The sequence below is a fragment of the Nelumbo lutea genome, chromosome 3, assembly GCF_056320005.1.
Source record: "Nelumbo lutea isolate HS-2025 chromosome 3, American lotus-T2T, whole genome shotgun sequence".
NCBI classification, from domain to species: Eukaryota; Viridiplantae; Streptophyta; class Magnoliopsida; order Proteales; family Nelumbonaceae; genus Nelumbo; species Nelumbo lutea.
The window spans coordinates 13,672,949-13,691,287 of NC_142686.1; the positions used below are offsets into that span (position 1 = coordinate 13,672,949).

Genomic DNA, 18,339 nt, shown 5'->3' on the forward strand with positions numbered 1-18,339 from the left:
ACATACTATTTGCCGCGTTTCAATCCCGAATCTTCCGATTCACCTTACCGGTCCGTTTACAATAGTGTGTGAACTCAAACAAATTCTCTTTTAGCGGTTTTATCAGATCGGACCATCACGATTCACGACCACTAATGTCTCCACCAATGCAACTGATGACAGAACAACCATTTCGAAACGGATGGTTCATCCATGTTTCAATTGATCGCGCTGAAGGATTAGTTCCTATTTCTTCTCACTTTTGGTTCAAACCTTTAAAGTATTTATTGTTCTATATTTTGATGGCGAAGGGAGAATTGCTTGCGGGTTTTGTACATAAAGAGGTGCCAGAGGAAGGAACCATGGGGAAGGAATAGGATCGCCGTTTGGAATGATGAATCAAGGAACCACAATCGCTAGGTCGAAAAATTGAAACTCCCTATTCGTTCAAAATGATTTGGCAATTGGGGTACGACACAAGCTCATTTGGAATGCATTGCACAGTGCACACCTCACAAGAAGATACGATACGTAACAAATTTCTTACAATGGAGGGATTATTTTTTGAATCGGGTGAAAAAGAAGCATTCATTGAAATGAAACAATTTTCGAAAGTAAACTACCTGCTTACGCGCAAGTATGTATTCTTCCAAAAAGAAACATGAGAAGGTGGAAAGTGAATGAAGATTATGCAGTTCATGCCACTGGCTAGAATTATTTTTACAACCCACAGCACCAAGTAAGAAGGAAGCCGAGTAAAACCATGGAATAGAATAAAAGTCGGTTGATGAAAAACAGACCCACTTTGTTCTGGTCCTACCTAACTTATTGCGTTCCACCAAGGTGGGGAGGGAGCCCTTCTTCCCCTCGACCTCGAGAAGCAAAAAAACAGTTGATTCATTTAGGGCTTGAGAGCCAAAGCCAGTCCAACCTTTGCACTCTTCTCAATGGCTCGTGTGTCCACTTCTCCAGATATGGTTAAAAGTGACTTGGGCCGCCACTCATGCTGGATGAGTGCACTAGCCTTTCCATAGTTGTTCAGCCGAGCCTTAACGGTGGTCAAGGGATCCAATGCATGCTGAGTACCAAAGGTGAGGGTGTTGTCATTGCTAGAGAATGTATGAGTCAGCTCTGCACCAACTGCCGTGTGGGTCAAGGGGCTCACGATGTGGTAATAGGAAGCAGTCAGGGTATCACCCTTGTCGTTCCTGAAAAATCAAATCACAAATCAATCACATCAATAAACATATCTTCATTGCCAATCATCATCATCATCAAGGAAAAAGAAGTTCTACCATTCAATGTTAAGGTTTGCAGGAATGTATGAAGTTTAACACCCACTACCATTCTACCAAGAACATTCTTGGTCAATAAAGCATGAACCATAAACCAATCTATTCCAGAAATTTAAAATGAACAGCCAAATGGAAGACTTTCAAAAGAAAATCTGGCATACCAACTAAATTCTACATTGCAACAGGAAACTAGTGGTTAGTTTGACAATGTCCAAAGAAGTAAACACCTAATTTCCTCATATCACACGGCAAATACACCAGGAATGATCATTTTAAAGTAGGGGACTCGGGTAATTTCAGTACTTGGGCTATATTTCCTATGGGCTCAAACCAGCTTGTATATGAAACCCTTCATATACAAAGCCTTATTCAGACTATATGGGGTTGGCTACATGAATCTTGTTTCACCATTCAGTATATATGTATGGGGTTAACTAAAAATGGCAATTTTTAGTCCAGCTTTAAAACGGGTGTAAGTTTCATAATCAGCAACAAAATAAAGATAGGAAGAGAGACAGATAATACAAAGTAAAATGCTCACAAGGTCAAAGAAGCAATGAGATCAGCATTGGATAAGCTAGCCCCAGCATTGAATTTCGTAAAGTTCCCACTTGCAGTGTCAAAGGAAAGATCAGTCCCAACGGAGGCAGCACTTGTTCCAACCACACCCGAGAAGTTAACTATAGGATTTGCAGTTAATCCAATGCTAGCACTGATACCTGCGTAGTCATGCAAGTACTGGAGTTCTGCCTGTTTAACAACCACAAACTTCAAATGTAAATCATACTGCAGCCTCAAAAAATTCTAAACATCATAATATGAACTACATAGATAGAAATACGACACAAAAAATCACAAAAGCATATTATAATATTACAACTTGTTAATAACTTGTATAATATAATTACATGACATTAAAGTGAAGGAATAACAGAATTCTGCATTTTTTTCTTAATCTATTTACATGACATTAAAGTCAAAATGAACTATTATGAAACTCAAAGCTGTGTTTCATAGAAAATTTTAAACAGATCTCAGAAGTAAACAACAGTAACACAATTAGAGTTATTTAACAATTAGTCATTCTTCTGTTAAATACTAGTAAGCTTTCCTAATGTGAGACATTATCACGAGAACATATCAATGTCTGACATAAATTCATGTGTTTGTGTGCATGCATGTGTTCCCACTGTGCCCATGTACATGGGGCTTGTACCAGTACCCACCATTTTCAGGCAGTATCTTACATCTAACATCTTTTTAATAACATGGCCTGTAAGATGAAAATGACTCTAAAGCTCCTATGATTTTATAGTTCTTGATCAAGTGACCATTTTTTCTTTTATAGGATCCAAAATATTTATCCCTCATAGCTCATGCATAGAAATGTTATAGACACACACACACACCCCTCACAACATGACATTTTTAAATATCTGTAGTAATAAAGGACAAAGAATTCCTCACCTTGCCAGATCTTTGATCAGGGACTTTAAAGCTCAATATAGTCTTTAGTCCGGGTGCAGGTTCATCAACAGTGATAGTTGTAAAGACCTGGAAACATTATCAAGGAAAAGAAAGTGGCAGTTCAACCAACTGATCACTTATCATCAATATTTACAATCCAACTCCCCTTCTTGATATTGCATGTAACATCCAAAACCTAAGAGCCTATAATAATTCGCATCTTTGATATTAAAAAAAGGTAAAAAAACATAAACTACTTTATTTAATCAGAGATGCTGGTGTGGTAATGCCTCATTGAAACATTTCCACTTCCATATGATGTAAATGAACACTGGACAATAGTGAATGGATAACAGCAATTTTAACAAGAAACTTTGAGAGAAGCTCATTTTCACAGAAACCCAGTTTTCAGCTTCATATGTTACTTCTTAATTCTAATTAATCAATTAAGTTCTTAGCACAAGAATAAAACCCAAATTTACTTTACAGCATCTCTCCAACCTAAATTCCTCTGCCATGGACACCAATAATCATGATTTTCATTTTAGGCAGTAAGGGGTTAGCAAGTCCATGCTTAAAATTTGACACCTGCATAAAGAGTCAGGAAGTTGGAAGGCATCAAAGAGATCCAACTAGGCAAAAAAATTACTAAAATGAACCATTCACATAGACTTCAAAATCCTGAAGACTGAAATTGGGTTGTAGAAACCAGATGGTTAGCATCATCTCATACATAGTCTCTTACTAGTCTGTTATAAAACTTACAAACCATCAATATGCCAAGCAGAATAGGAATCCATAACCACAACTTCCAAAGTTTTTCTAGCATAATGAACAATATCTGAGTCCAGGACATAGTTGTCAAGGCGACGCCTAGGCATGCGCCCTTGGAGTCTCGCCTCACCTAATCACCAAGCAGTTTTCTATAGCGTGTTGTAACAAACTTTTAAGGTTATAATTATAAAACAGAGATTTTTAAACTAAAATATTCATTTAGTGTGTTTATATACTAATTTCTTTTTGTTATTTTCTTATTTGTTAGGGTTTAATCAACACAAGCATTGCTAAATGCTGTATTGAACCCTCAAAGACTTCAAAACCTGAACCAATAAATAAGAAAGAACATAAAATGTTGTCCAATCAGCACATTTTCTCTTCTTTTCCTATAACAGAAATAGGGGATCAGCCCCTATATTTTTCAAATTTTCTTTTCTTTCTTCTTTTTCTTCTCATGAATATGCTGGAATATGTTGATTTTCTATACTTTTCTAATGAAAATTATGGATATTTATTTAGGAAATATGAATATGGAACCTAGGGAACTACCCTAGAATACTTGTTTTTACTAAAAAAAAAAATCCATTGCCTAGGTGACTAGGTACCCCCCTGTCGCCTAGCCTCACCCTGACACCTTGAAAACTATGGTCCAGGATATGATAGTTAACGAGGAATGACATTTAACATAGTTGCCCAAAATAAGAACAGATTTATTAAAGGAGAAGTGCTTAAATGGATTACATTGGAGTTGGTGTCTACTTTGATGTCGGTCGTGATATTCTTGTTCTTCAGCTGAGTATTGATATCAGCCAAAAACAGCTCTCCTTTCTTTATTCCCGTTGAAGTAACAGCCTGAAATGAATATAAAAAGAAGAATACAGTAATACATAAACAAAATGTAGTTGATGGACATGATAACATTTAGGTCAGTTGACGCACATCATAAAGGGGGTTATTCTCCATATCAATAAAACAAAACAGTGACCATAACACCACGATATCATTGTATGAATACGTTGTGTGTTATATGGGAAACACAAATAAATCTCCTAAAAACAGTATCAAAATAAGATATTCTTTCCCTCTGTAGACAAAGCACACACAAGAACTAATCCCATAGAGAAATCAGCAATTAAAACTTTTAACCAAGTGAAAAGCACATGTGCTATGGAATCAATTGCGAAAGGGCTTACAAGTCAATTTGAACCCTGCCAGAAAATGCCTCATAAATACAACAGATATTGCCATACATTGCAGAAACACCAAAAAGCGTGTATTGCAATATTTACATCACAATATATCAAGTAAAAAGATTAAAAATTCAACAAAAATAATAATACGAAGTAGTCCACGTCATTGATCCACTGACTGAAGATTACAAAACCACATCAGGACTTGGGTACAGGCATACAAGCAAATCATATCCTAGAAAGCATTGCATGTAGTAATGTCATATGGAAAGCCATATACAAAAAAAACAGTAATGTACATAAATATTGCAATTCTTTAGAGGTTACTAATCTGAAAACGATCTTTATTTTCAGAAGCATTTGGATTAGAGGAAAACTTGCATGGATCAGTCACACAACCGCATAAATCAAAAGGAATAAAAATAAATTATAGATGAATAAATTAAAAGGATAAAACATATAGAGAAACTCACGACTCCAGTGGAAGTATAGGTAGTAAGTGTGAACTTGTGGTCGCTCTGGTAATCCTTGTAAAGAAGATCTACAAGCAAAACATACGAGAAAAATGAGAAATGAAATAATTGAAGAAATGAACTTGAAGCAGAGATTTTAAATGAGAAATGCAAGGAAGAGACACGCACCTCTGGCCTTTTTGCCGATGTCGGAATAGAGACCAGGACCCTTCACCATGTTTTCTGTGATTAAGGGGAGAAAGAATACCAGAATAATAAGATGGGAAGAGAGACGGAGAAGGCAGAGCTGCAGAGAAACCTCTCGGTCGAGACAGACAGAGACAGTGAAAGGGGAAATTAAAAGGAAAACCCTAAGTTCGGCTTTTTGCTAAGGCCGGCCTGCAAGACATTTTCTATAGAGTAAACACCGTCCGATCGAGCGAGTTGAAGATACTCGCTCTTTCGACCGTTGATTTTCACTTTGGGAAATGGAAACCAGAAAGAGGAAAAGAAAAAGAAAATCGCATAACTAGTGAACGGGCTCGGTTTTCATCAAAGTTTCGGGAGATATTAATTTATCGGTAACTCGATTCAGAAGTGTTAAAAATATCGGGAAGGGATGGTGTGAATTTTGTGGAGGATAAACGAGGATGTCGACCTGGGCATCCGTCCACACATCGAGAATATCTCCCGTACCTGTATGCAAAATTAATCGGAGATGCTCCCAATGTGCGACTGGATGCGCCTGCTTTCAGATTTCAGACTGTGTGGAGAGTTTTTTGTTTGCAACTTGCAATGGATCCCGTCCCGTCGCGTCGACCTGAGGCTAATCCTTAACCGTTGGTCAGGAACCTTCTCAATCGATGATTGTGCTAATGTGTTTCACTCACCGTTTTACTGGAATCTTTATATCCGTTCCCAATCCAACGGTTGATAATGTGGCGGCGTGGCATATTAAGGTCAAAATTCAAACAGATTAAATAATTGCGGCCATCTGATTAAATTAACGACGGCCTTCTTCTCTGGCTCTGACATAACTCTACAAATGATCATGATGAACCATAAAGAGACAGTTCACACTGACACTTCACAGTTGGATTGAGTTGTCAACGAGATTCACACATGATGGGAGGAGGATTGAGAGTTGAAGGGTGAGAGGAGGGCCCACATTTTGGATGGCTGTGATTAGCTATTATGTCTTGCACATAGACCGATATAGATGATGGTGGTGGGCCCTGATTCCTGATTGACTGGCATACATTAAAAGAGGAAAACATCGACAGTCGACTCGCATGAAAAATTCAGAACGTCTCGCACTCGCAGCCGCAGCCCGCAGGTAGGCATGTTGATTATGTTGTGTTGTGAGCCTCGCAGGTATCTTGGGCCTGTTTTAGATTGGGCCGTTTATGATCCCGACCCACTCCCAAGTTCCAAGTCAAACTCTACGTGATACGCGTATATAAGAGGATACTAACGCTTCATGGTCGGCCTGTTGGGTTGTTAATTTGTTATTTGTTAACTGTGACTTTGCCATGATCTCAATGACTCAACCAGCACAAGGAATATTCCTATATTGCCTTCTCAATTAAATAATATTTGAAATATATATATATAAATAATAAAGTAAAAACATGTCACTTTATGGTCTCATTTTTTTTTTCTTAACCCAACTCATAACTCTCAGCCCCTCTTTATTTTATCCTTCTTTGCTCCCTCAGGAACCCATTTCATCATTCCTTTCTTCCTCTCTCATTTCAACACCTCATCAAATATTTATCAACCAATTATCGCCACGTCATTAGGGCTGTTAGTGTTTGGCCACCTCATTACACCGTCGTGAGGTGGACATTTTCCTTGATGAGCAACCTAAGGGAAAAGAAAACTCGAGTTTCCTTCTCCTTCCCCCTTTCTCTTCACAAACATTTTCAAACTTCCCGTTTGAACAGATTGGTAAGTCTTCCCATTCAAACTGAAACATATTGGTAAGACCTTTCTTCTTCACCTATTTTTCCTTCCCGTTTTCACTCTTTTTTATGATGTTTAGAGATCAAGCAGAACATTTGAATTTCAACTTGGAAACGATTTATCGTTGCATCTGTGTTGCTTGAATCCTCATTTTTTCAATTTGATTCAAGAAGGGTCACCGTTTGAACAAGTATGTTCTCAGATTGCCTCCCACCGGTAGAACGCTAAGATGCTGTTTGTCATTTTTCAGCCAAAAAAGATTGTTAGAACGCTCACTGGCTTCCATATAGTGATAGCCATGCAGAACACGAGATTGGCTTCAATCAGGGCAAACTCGTGCACACACCGTTCCAACTACCTTTTGCAACCTTTTATTGGGAATATTTTTTCATGAAATAAAGCACATAAATGGTAAAGGCAGCTCTAATAGGCTTTGCTCTGATTGGAGCCAAACTCGCAAAACACCGGCGTTTTACTGCATTGGAATACCGGTTGAGAACTATTTTGAACACTGTAGCTACCGTTAGAATGGTCATCGAAAACGAAGTTAAAATCCTCGCATGTTGACAACTATTGTAAAAAAAAAAACCCTACTATAACACTTACGACATCTGTACGGTGATAATCATGCAGAACGTTGGTGCTTTGCTGCAACTTGAACACCGGTTTGTGAATTTTCTATTCAGTCGAACCCAGCTAATACATCCAACCGATATTCAACCCAAACCCATTGTTATATAAAACACCTAATACTGCATCTATGGTCGGATCCAACCCGTATTCAACCCAATCCCGTTGTTATATAAAACACCTAATACTATATCTATGGCAATTGAGGGAGGAACAACTTTGGAGAGTCAAATCCGGAGAGACATGGTTAAAGGAGGGAGACAAGAACACTAAGGTGTTTTCATCAACTGACGAAATTTAGGAGGAGAAGAAACTCTCTACAATTCCTGAAAGAAAGAGAATGGCGAAATAATGCAGTTGGAAGATATAGCTGAAATGTTTAAGGCTCATGCTATCCACACAAGTAGTGAGCTAAGAGAGGAGGAATTGAATATTTAAAATCTAGTATTAAACAAACTCTCTGAGGAGGAGGCTAAGGAACTGTTAATTCCACCATCAAATGAGGAGATAGAAAGAATTGTAAAATCTATGAATCCGCACTCTGCACTAGGACCAAATGGTTTCCCTTCTTTCTTCTATCAGAAATACTGACCCATAGCCAAATTAAGAAGATGTATGCAAGATGGTTAGAGATTTCTTTCACACAATGGAGTTCCCCATAGAGATTAACTCGACAAGCTTAGTATACATCCCCAAAACCAAACACTCTGAAAAAAGTCAACAGTATAGACCCTTCAGTGTCTATAATGTGATATACAAAGTGTTAGCAAAGTGATTGTGCTTAGAATGCAACAAAAACTAAACAAACTGAAAGCTCCCAACCAAGATGCATTCATAAAGGGGGGACAAAGTGTGGATAATATCATCATGGTTCAAGAGGTTATGAATAAAATGAAAAATCAGAAGAAAGGTGTAGGTTGGGCCTTCATGAAGACTGACAAGTCTAGCGCCTATGACAAAATAAGGAGGGATTTTTTGATAGAAATGTTAAAAGGCATGGCCTTCCGTGAGAAATGGTGTAAAATGATGGAGAAATGCATGGTTACACCAAAATTCTCAGTAAAAATCAATGGAACACTAGAAGTTTTTTGAGCTAGAAAATGGAATTAGGCAAGGGGATCCCTTCTCACCCTACCTATTCATCATTGGAATGCAAGCCCTATCCAGTCTAATCATGGAAGCTGAAAATAAGAAGGAACTACAAGGCATTAGAATATGCAGAAATGGAACACCTATATCACATTTATTATTTAAGGATGATTGTGTAATCATTTGTAAAGCTGATCCTTCACATATTAAAAAAGTCAAGGAGATCTTGGCGAAATTTGAGGAATGGTCAGGGGAGAAAATAAACTTAGCAAAGTCAGTGGTATATTTTAGTAAGGGTGTACATAGAAAAAAAAAAAAAAAAAGAAGAAGATTTTAACACCTATTCTAAAGATGAGATTGATGAAATCTCAAGATAAATACCTGGGGGCCAAAATCTGTTACCAAGGAAATATGAATATGGCTCACCAAGATATCTTGGACAGAGTAAATACAAAGTTAGCAACTTGGAAGGAAAAACATGCTATCTCAAGCAAGTAAAACAACTTTAACTCAGTCAGTCTTGCAAGTCTTACCCATGTACACTATGGCTCATTCTATCCTAAAGAAGAAAACAATTACAGAATTGGAGAAGATTCAAAAGAGATTCTGGTGGGAAGGAAACAACACAAAAAGAAGCACTCACACTATTCCTTGGAAAATAATATGCAAGCCGAAAAAGGAGGGAGGGCTAGGTTTTAAAAGATTGGAGATGTTTAATAAAGCCCTATTTGCTAAACAGATTTGGTGCTTACTCTCATCAAAATAAGAGTTGTGGGCCTGGGTAAGAAGAGAGAAACATATATAAAATGACTCCATATTCCAATCATTCAAGATGGTGGAAACAAATCATTGACCTGTTAGATCAGATAAAAGGGAGTCTGTTTTGGCAAGTGAAAAATGGTGAGAAAATACACATCCAAGATCCTTGGATCCCATCTCTAGCTACAGGATATCCATAATTTAAGGATAAACCCGATGATAAATTTAAATAACATCAAGGTGAAAGACCTATGGGATGAAAATGGACAATGGAACACCACAATGTTGAGACAAATTATTAAAGAAGAGTCCATTAATCATATCACTCAAATAAGTGGGCCCCCCTCTAACACAACAAACATACTATTATGGAAAGAATCCAAAAAAGGCAAATACTGTGTCAAATCAAAGATACAAGTTCTTCAAAGCTTTAGAGCCACCAAGTTCTGGTCCAAATATTAACTAGAATATGCTATGGAAGGCTAAGGTCCCATTCAGATTCCAAATATTCATGTGGAAAGGAAGAAAAACAAAAGACAAGTTTAACTTTCTGTCAGATTTGCAGCAAGGAAATAGAATCCTGGTAGCACCTTTTCTTTCAATGTGACTTTGCAAGAGCTGTATGGCCCACTGCACCAATTGGCATCAATCCAGATGAAGTCAAAAGCCTCCAATTAGATCAGTTTATTCACAACTGGTCGAATATAAAACTGAAATCACTAGATTCAGAGATCAAAAAACAATACTTCAGGAAATTTCCTGTTCTATTCAGACTCATATGGGGCACCCAAAATGCTCTCATACACCATCAGAGAAAACCTGATCCTGTACAGACTATACAACAACCATATTCATACTTGATTCATACAACAGAGCCTCTGCCTGACTGAGCATCTACGCAGAGATTCACACAAAAACACTTAAGCATCATATTTATGTTGATGGTTCCTTTGACCCAGCAAGTGGTGCATCAAGTACTGGTTGTGTAATTCTAACCAATACCAACTCTGTGGTGATGATAGATAGCATAACAGTTAGAGCATCATCAAGCTCCCAAGCCGAATGGTGGGTTGTAGTTGATGGTCTCGAGGCGGCAATCGCTCACAAAATCACATCTACCATTTTATTTTCTAATGCACAAGGAGTTGTAAATAGTATCAATGATGGTATGGAAGATGAAGAGTGGCAAGTGAAGCACGTCAAGGAAATAGTTCTGAACCTTAGAAGTCTTTTTGCTAATGAATGGTTATCTTTTTTTTTGGAAAAAAAACATGTGGTTACTTTTCAAATGTCGATGGGTAATTGTTTTCACTAATTAATTATTATTTTCTAATAATTTGAAAATTTTGAAATTGTCATTTTATATTGATATTATTTTCAAAATTAATTATTGAAATTAAATAATAATTGATATTTTTGAAAATTAGTTTTGGTAATTTATTTTGGTTTTTTGGTAAATTGGAAAGTCATCAAATTATTGATTTTGTAGAAATTTTAGTAATTTGTTTTCAGAAAATTACTAATTTTGGTAATTTCAAATATTGATGGATAATTATTAGATAAATATTATTGATAATTAGTGAAAATAATAATTAATTGTTTTCACTAATTAATTATTATTTTCTAATAATTTGAAAATTTTGAAATTATCATTTTATATTGATATTATTTTCAAAATTAATTATTGAAATTAAATAATAGTTGATATTTTTGAAAATTAGTTTTGGTAATTTATTTTGGTTTTTTGGTAAATTGGAAAGTCATCAAATTGTTGATTTTGTAGAAATTTTAGTAATTTGTTTTCAGAAAATTACTAATTTTGGTAATTTCAAATATTGATGGATAATTATTAGATAAATATTATTTATAATTAGTGAAAATAATAATTAATTGTTTTCACTAATTAATTATTATTTTCTAATAATTTGAAAATTTTGAAATTATCATTTTATATTGATATTATTTTCAAAATTAATTATTGAAATTAAATAATAATTGATATTTTTGAAAATTAGTTTTCGTAATTTATTTTGGTTTTTTGGTAAATTGGAAAGTCATCAAATTATTGATTTTGTAGAAATTTTAGTAATTTGTTTTCAGAAAATTACTAATTTTGGTAATTTCAAATATTGATGGATAATTATTAGATAAATATTATTGATAATTAGTGAAAATATTTAATTATCAAAAATAATTATCCATCAATATTTGAAATTATCAATAATGATTTAAAATATAAATAAATAATTATTTTTGGTGAAAGTTAATTAAAAAATCTAATTACAAAAATTATAATTATAATGTAGTATAGGCCAATTACTGAACTTGAAATTAATACTAAAAAATATAATTATTGAAATAACTGAAATTAAAAAAAATCCAATTATTTAAATTATTGGAATTAAAAAATCTCCTTCATGCTCTCTCCTTTCTCCCTAACCCTTCCCAGCCCTTCCATGTAGCTACGTGGCAGCTCTCAGATCTTCTCCACTAGAGGCCCACTCCAACTTTCTCTCTCATGTTTCCAATCACTTAGCTTAGCTAACCCCCTCCTACAATTTTTCTAAACTATCTCTACCACCTAAAATTCCTCTTAAAACACCTCTTAATCTATATTACATGTCCAATAAATCATTTAAACCCAAAAATGTGATTAACTTAATTAGTTAAATTAATTTGTGAAATATTTTAATAATTTCAATAATTACTGATATTATTAAATATTATTCAGTAAATATCAACACCTAAACTATAATTTTTCTTAATTTTGTTAAATTGAAAATTTTAATTACTAAAAATTACTTGATATTATCACTAATTTTTAGCAATAAGTAGTTATTGATATTTTTAGTAATTTTGATCAATTTATTAATATTTAATGATATTGTTAGATAATAATTAGAAATTTTTAGTGGAAATTAATTTCAATAAATATAAAATTATTGTTTATATTTTTAGTAATTTTGATATTTACTTAATATTTTAGCAATAATTAGTGATTTTGGTAATTTAATTTAATGAAAGTTAAATTATAAACTTTGAATTATTTAAATAAATAATTGGAAATTTTTAATAGTTTTCATAAGTATAGGATACTACATTTATAGATTTCCATAATTATTGAAACTATGCTTATGGGTTAAGGGTATGACCCCTTAGGTAGGAATGGAAATGGGCGGGTTCAGGACAAGGATCATACTCTCCATCCTGGCCCCAAGTTTTAAATTAGTCACCGTCTTTGACCCCAATCCTCATTGGGAAAAAATTCAGCCTACATCCATGATCTTTGACGAAGACGGGTTCCCCATCGGAGACCTAAATCCCTGATTTCTTTTAATTAAAAGTTTGCTTTTCAGAAATGTGTTTATTTAAAATAAAGGAAAATTTAAAATACAAATGACATTTTGAATAAATTTTGATATATATAATATAAATAATATTATAAATAACATAAACAATACTATATATTTAATAGAATATGTATACATATATTTAATATATAGACTTCACTCCCCATCCCCAATAAGGTATTCCTATTAATCCCATCGAGCCATCCCCACACTGTCCTCGCTAACATAGTCTCCATCCCCATCCCCACCTAATTGGGGAGGTCAGGTACTCGATGAGGATGGGAAAAAAATGCCATCCCTACTTTAGGATTGCATAGCTCCATAGAATAATAAGTTTTAAGCCCAATATGCCTTGACATCTTTTTCCCGTGCATTACAGGGGACCCACTAGTTGATAGTAATGCAATAAATATATACATATATAGGTTGCATTAAGAGCAATAACTGCACCAAACACGTTTTATTGTTTTATAATTCACAACAATAAAAATAAAAAACAAAAATAACAATACATATATAAGAATATTCCTATATGCCCCCTCTTCTTTTGTTTAATAGAATGTACTTTCTTTTGTGAGATGGAAGGCTAGAAGTGAAACTTATGCAATCAATGACAAGCATATGGGAGGGGAAAGTGACCCATCCAACAGAAGTTGACAAATCTTTTGGGAGTCACTTTCTATAATGGGCGAGTGAAATTGCCATTGCAACCAAATATTTCAGACCTTCATGCATCATTGTAGCTTCAGCCTCTATAGGAGATAAGTTGTCCAAGGCAATTGATCTGGCAAATACTAAAGTGCTCAGATGGTCTCTAATGAGGAAACCATACTGTGAGGTGGGTTGCGCGCCACTGTTGTTGGCACTTGCCAAATAAGAAATAGCCCTACTTAAGACAAACATTTATGCACAAATCCGTCCGAAGGTCTCTCACTGTTTGTAGTGGAGACTTGGAGGACTTGGGATCAAGACCCACTTTATCAAGGTGGAGGGGTTGGAGTTTGAAGGATGAAAAATAACAACAACAAAAAAATGCTAAAAAGCACAAATTTAAGAAATTCTCCCAATGAATGTATCTGCCCTCTTTTGGCAAAATATTTAATTGGATTACAATAAATTAAGTGATACAATCAACCCATGAAACTCCACTAGTTTAATTATTGGCCCAACCCACTAATTTTGTTTGAAAGTGGCCTGAAATAATGGAGATCAAGGTGTTGGCCAAATGGCTCAAGCTAATATTCTCAAATATTCTCAAGATCCTTTACAAGAAATCGGTGGTCCAATGAATAGGGAAATGATAAAGATGATGAAAGAAGCTTTACAAAGTTTAATCATGGAAGTGCATGACGAAGAATCTGTTTTAGAAGATTCTAAATTTGTTCTTGAAGTTTCCAAAGCTTCACCAAGGATAATTACTTATCTTTATGTGCAAGACGATGTGCAAAGCTTAGATCTGGAAGAACAAAGCCTGAAATCCATGACATAAGACCAAGGCGCATGGACATGATAAGGAAATGCTCAATCTGCATGCTAAGATGTATTGATGGGCTTGTTTTGTCTTGTTGAGCTTGTTTTTGTCTTGTTTTGTTTGATGGGCTTGTTTTGTCTTGTTGGACTTGTTTTTGTCTTGTTTTGTTTTACTTTGACTTTTTTATGCTCAGTTGTCATTAGTTGTAGTCTTTTAAAAGGATTCCTATATCAAGATAGATTTGTTTTTCTAAATTAAAGGAATCCTCATTAGTTAGGAGTTTCATCATAAGATAATGATGTTTACATGATTAGATTATGAGCTTCCTTATAAGATAATGATGTTTACATGCCTATATATAAGCTATAACTATGTAAAATGAAATCATCAATAATATAGAGGTATTTTCAGAAAACATCTTGACTTATCAAAGGAGTTATCAACATTTGTGGCGTCTTCAAGATTGGATTCTTTAAGGACTTAATTTCCTTAAGGTTCTAATCTAATCAACTACAACTTGTTTTCTAGTTTCTGAGTGCGCATAACAAATCGATTCAAGAGTTTCTAGAGCAAGTCATCTAGTGGGTTCTTATAGTGTGACTCTCATTATATTCTATTATCTTTGTTCTTTGTCTTTGGAATGTTCACACTTGCCTTCTAACAACAATTCTCTGTGCAATATTTGTTCTGAAATTATTGAGGAATTAATGTTGAGGAGATTAGACCTGGAATGTTCTTGGTAGCTAGATTCTCAAGATAGATCGGATAAAAGCAATATGATTTTGGCATTTCTACTATCCTTAGACAAAAAAGGGAAAAAAAAACAATAATCATCCCAGATATGTGAATTATCTACAAGGGTATGTTCGTTTTTCACCTGGTGAAAGGGGGTAAATTGGTCAACGAGCAAGTTGACAAACTTACCTACATATGAATAAGTGTGGGTTCCACAGTAAATCGAATTTTCTAGAGCAGAATTTTCTAGAGCAGGGGAAGTTATTAAAACGTCATGGCTGTTTTTGGTTGTAGTGCAATTTTATTTGCACTAGAATAAATGCATAGGAGTGTAAATGTAAAAAATACAAATTCTTGTTTAATTTTATTTTTGATTTTATTTTATTCTGTTTCATGTCTTAATTTATTTCATTTGTATTACAATCAAACAAAACAAGCTAAAATTTAAAACAAAAATAGGTCAGATTTACACAAATCACTTGCACTGCCATACAAATTTCTTTGCATTGCAACCAAACACAGCCTATTGAACAAAATTATCCCTTTCTAATGATAAAATTTATATGGTAAATGATCACTTATTAAACTTTTCTGGGTAAAATTTATGATTAAAAGAATAGAGATAAATGCAATTACCTAGTTAAGTGACGCAATGAAAAAAAAAATCAAGCCTTAAAACTAAATCATCTCTCTAAACATCAAGACCATAGATCAAATAAACAAATAACAAAAGTGACTAGTGACTCAAAATAAATGTTGGTAGCATAAATAAGCAAAATATACGATATTCTACAATTATAGTACAAAATACATGATAGTGATATTCACCCTTCTCTTGTTTATTTATTTATTATTTTTTTTCATTCATCCTTTTCTTGTCATCTCATGTATATACACGAGGGAATCTGGTGAGACACCAAGATCAGCAGGTCTATATACACTTCAGATAGAGTACTAATCTGCTTCTTATATTACTATGGCATAGCGTCATTCTATCTATCTGCAACGGCAAGAGGAATACTTAGGCTTAGTTTGAAAAGAGTACAAATGCAAATTTAGAGTGCAAAACCTTTATTTTTGCATTATTTTGTATGCATTTATACTATTAAAGAGTACTATATACAGTGCAAATGCATACAAAATTTAAGGCTTTACACTCTACATATTTGTATTTGTACTTCTTCCATATTCAGCCTTAGTTTCTTCTTTGCCTGACTGCAATTAATCTATCCCCCTAAGAACAAGAGCCAGTGGTGCAGGCCTCACGCCTCAGTTGAGGCAATTGCATTGCCCTGTTCGAGTTCGCTGATAAGCTCTAGGATCTCTTCTCTCTTTGCTGCCAAATCCTGCATTCTAGCTTCAATCTTCTCAAGCTTGAACTTGAGCTTTACAGGATCCTTTTTGTCCTCGGGGTTCTTCTTTTTCTTCTCTTTGCCATCATTTTCTTTACCTTCCTCACCCTCATCATCAGTGTCCTTATCCTTCTCCTTTGTCTTCTTCTTATCCTTTGATTTCTCTTCTCTTTTGTCTTCATTCTCTTTTGCATCCTCGTGTTCATCTTTTTTATCATGTTTTTCCTCTTCTTTCTTTTCCACTTCGCTTGAAGCCTCATTCTTTTCCATCTCTCCCATTTGACTAAGAGAATATGATAACTTCTGAAGATAAGAAAAAAAGGAAAAAATGATTAATATCGTTGCAGGAATAAGTGGGAAACTAAAGAGGAACAAAATGGAACCAAGAAACAAACCTGAAAAACCTGGAATCTCAACTTGGATCTCGCAGAAAAGGTAGTATTTAGAAATCCCCATGGGCTGCAATTTATAATAAGGGTTAGAAGACAGTGTTCCTTATAGCCGAACATGGTGAATCAATGTACTCATAATTAACCAATGGTGAAGAGAATCGTTGCTCAGCGAGAAATCTGGTGCACCCATAAAGAAGCGAATGACTCGAGGTATCACCTCTTCTTGCAATTTGGGTTTCCTATACTAACTTCACTCTAACGCAACAAAAGAATAACATCTGTCCCTAGGCATGTGGCAGGAGTCTTACTTCATGCAACAACTAATAAAAAGGTGTTAAGCCCCACCGTTTGAAAACTCTTTTCAGTAAAAGATGAAACAACTTTGAACCCCTTTCTTTAGAATCAAAGGCGCCATTCGCTTTTAGGAAGTTCGCAATGCGGACCAAAAAGACATTAGATTGGAGCAATTCAGTATAAAATATTTATTAGATTAGATTGGATTGGATTGGATTGGTTTGGATTAAGCCAATATCTGTTTCATTGATATGATATAAGAATATATGTGTTAATGGACTACGTTTGGGTTGAGACCAATCTAAATTAAAATGAATTTGAATGTATTGGATGGTCTAAACATTGAATTGGACCGGTCTAAAATGGTTCAAAATATTCACTGAATTGGATTGGACCTGGTTCATTTGCAATGAATTCACATTGGATTAGACCGAATCCAATCCAATTGACACCCCTAAGATAGGCAAGTAAGTGATACATAGGGCAAATAAATTTTCTAGACCCCACATAAATCTAAAAAAAAATAATATGGGTTTTTTAGTCAATGGGAACCAAAATCCCATTGACCAACTTCCCCCTTCTCAAAATCCCAAGGTTTAAAAAATTGGCCCAAAAACGAAACTGTTGAGGTCACCGGTTCGATTGTCCAAGTTGAACGGTTTGAATTATTAGGGCAAATGTCTTTTAGACTTCTAAGTTTTTATGAGAAAAGAGAGGTTGTGATTGTGGGCTGAGAAAGAAAGAAAAAAAAAGGAAAGAAAGAAAGAAAGGAAGAAGAGAAAAGAAAAAAAAAAAAGAAAATAAAAAGAGAAAGGATAGAAAGAAATGAAAGAAAGAATGGAGGGAAGGAGGAGGAGGAGAGCTCTCCAGTCTCTGACCTATGCAATCTTCTTCTTCTTCTTCTCTCTGCTGTATTTAGGATTTAGTGATCTCAGATCTGAGATCGTTCTTGTCACAGATCTGAGATCATTCTTCTTTCTCTCCCTCTATTGTACCCGTGAATTGGTATCCGGGTCAAATGGATAGATGGTTCAACCCCCAGGTCAGCGGTTTTTGGCCTAAGAACAGATTAAGAGTAAAACGGAACCAATTAGGACGATTTCCAAGCCAAACTGTCCGACCATCCGAATCAAATGACAGTT

At 34.9% G+C, this 18,339-nt stretch overlaps 2 protein-coding genes across 2 annotated transcripts; both read right to left on the reverse strand.

The window, feature by feature from the left end:
• Positions 1-405: 405 nt before the first annotated feature.
• Positions 406-5,493, reverse strand: LOC148863060 (mitochondrial outer membrane protein porin of 36 kDa-like). The gene is made up of 6 exons (XM_088979167.1): positions 5,350-5,493; positions 5,182-5,249; positions 4,260-4,370; positions 2,742-2,828; positions 1,816-2,024; positions 406-1,187 (listed from the first exon to the last, which is right to left on the reverse strand). Exons 1-6 carry the CDS (start codon positions 5,396-5,398, stop codon positions 881-883), a joined length of 831 nt encoding a protein of 276 aa, XP_088835293.1. The 5' UTR covers positions 5,399-5,493; the 3' UTR covers positions 406-880.
• A 10,403-nt stretch (positions 5,494-15,896) lies between these two features.
• Positions 15,897-17,008, reverse strand: LOC148863061 (uncharacterized). The gene is made up of 2 exons (XM_088974341.1): positions 16,907-17,008; positions 15,897-16,814 (listed from the first exon to the last, which is right to left on the reverse strand). The coding sequence occupies exon 2, from the start codon at positions 16,788-16,790 to the stop codon at positions 16,422-16,424; it is 369 nt and encodes a 122-aa protein (XP_088830467.1). The 5' UTR covers positions 16,791-16,814; positions 16,907-17,008; the 3' UTR covers positions 15,897-16,421.
• Between the last annotated feature and the right edge of the window lie 1,331 nt (positions 17,009-18,339).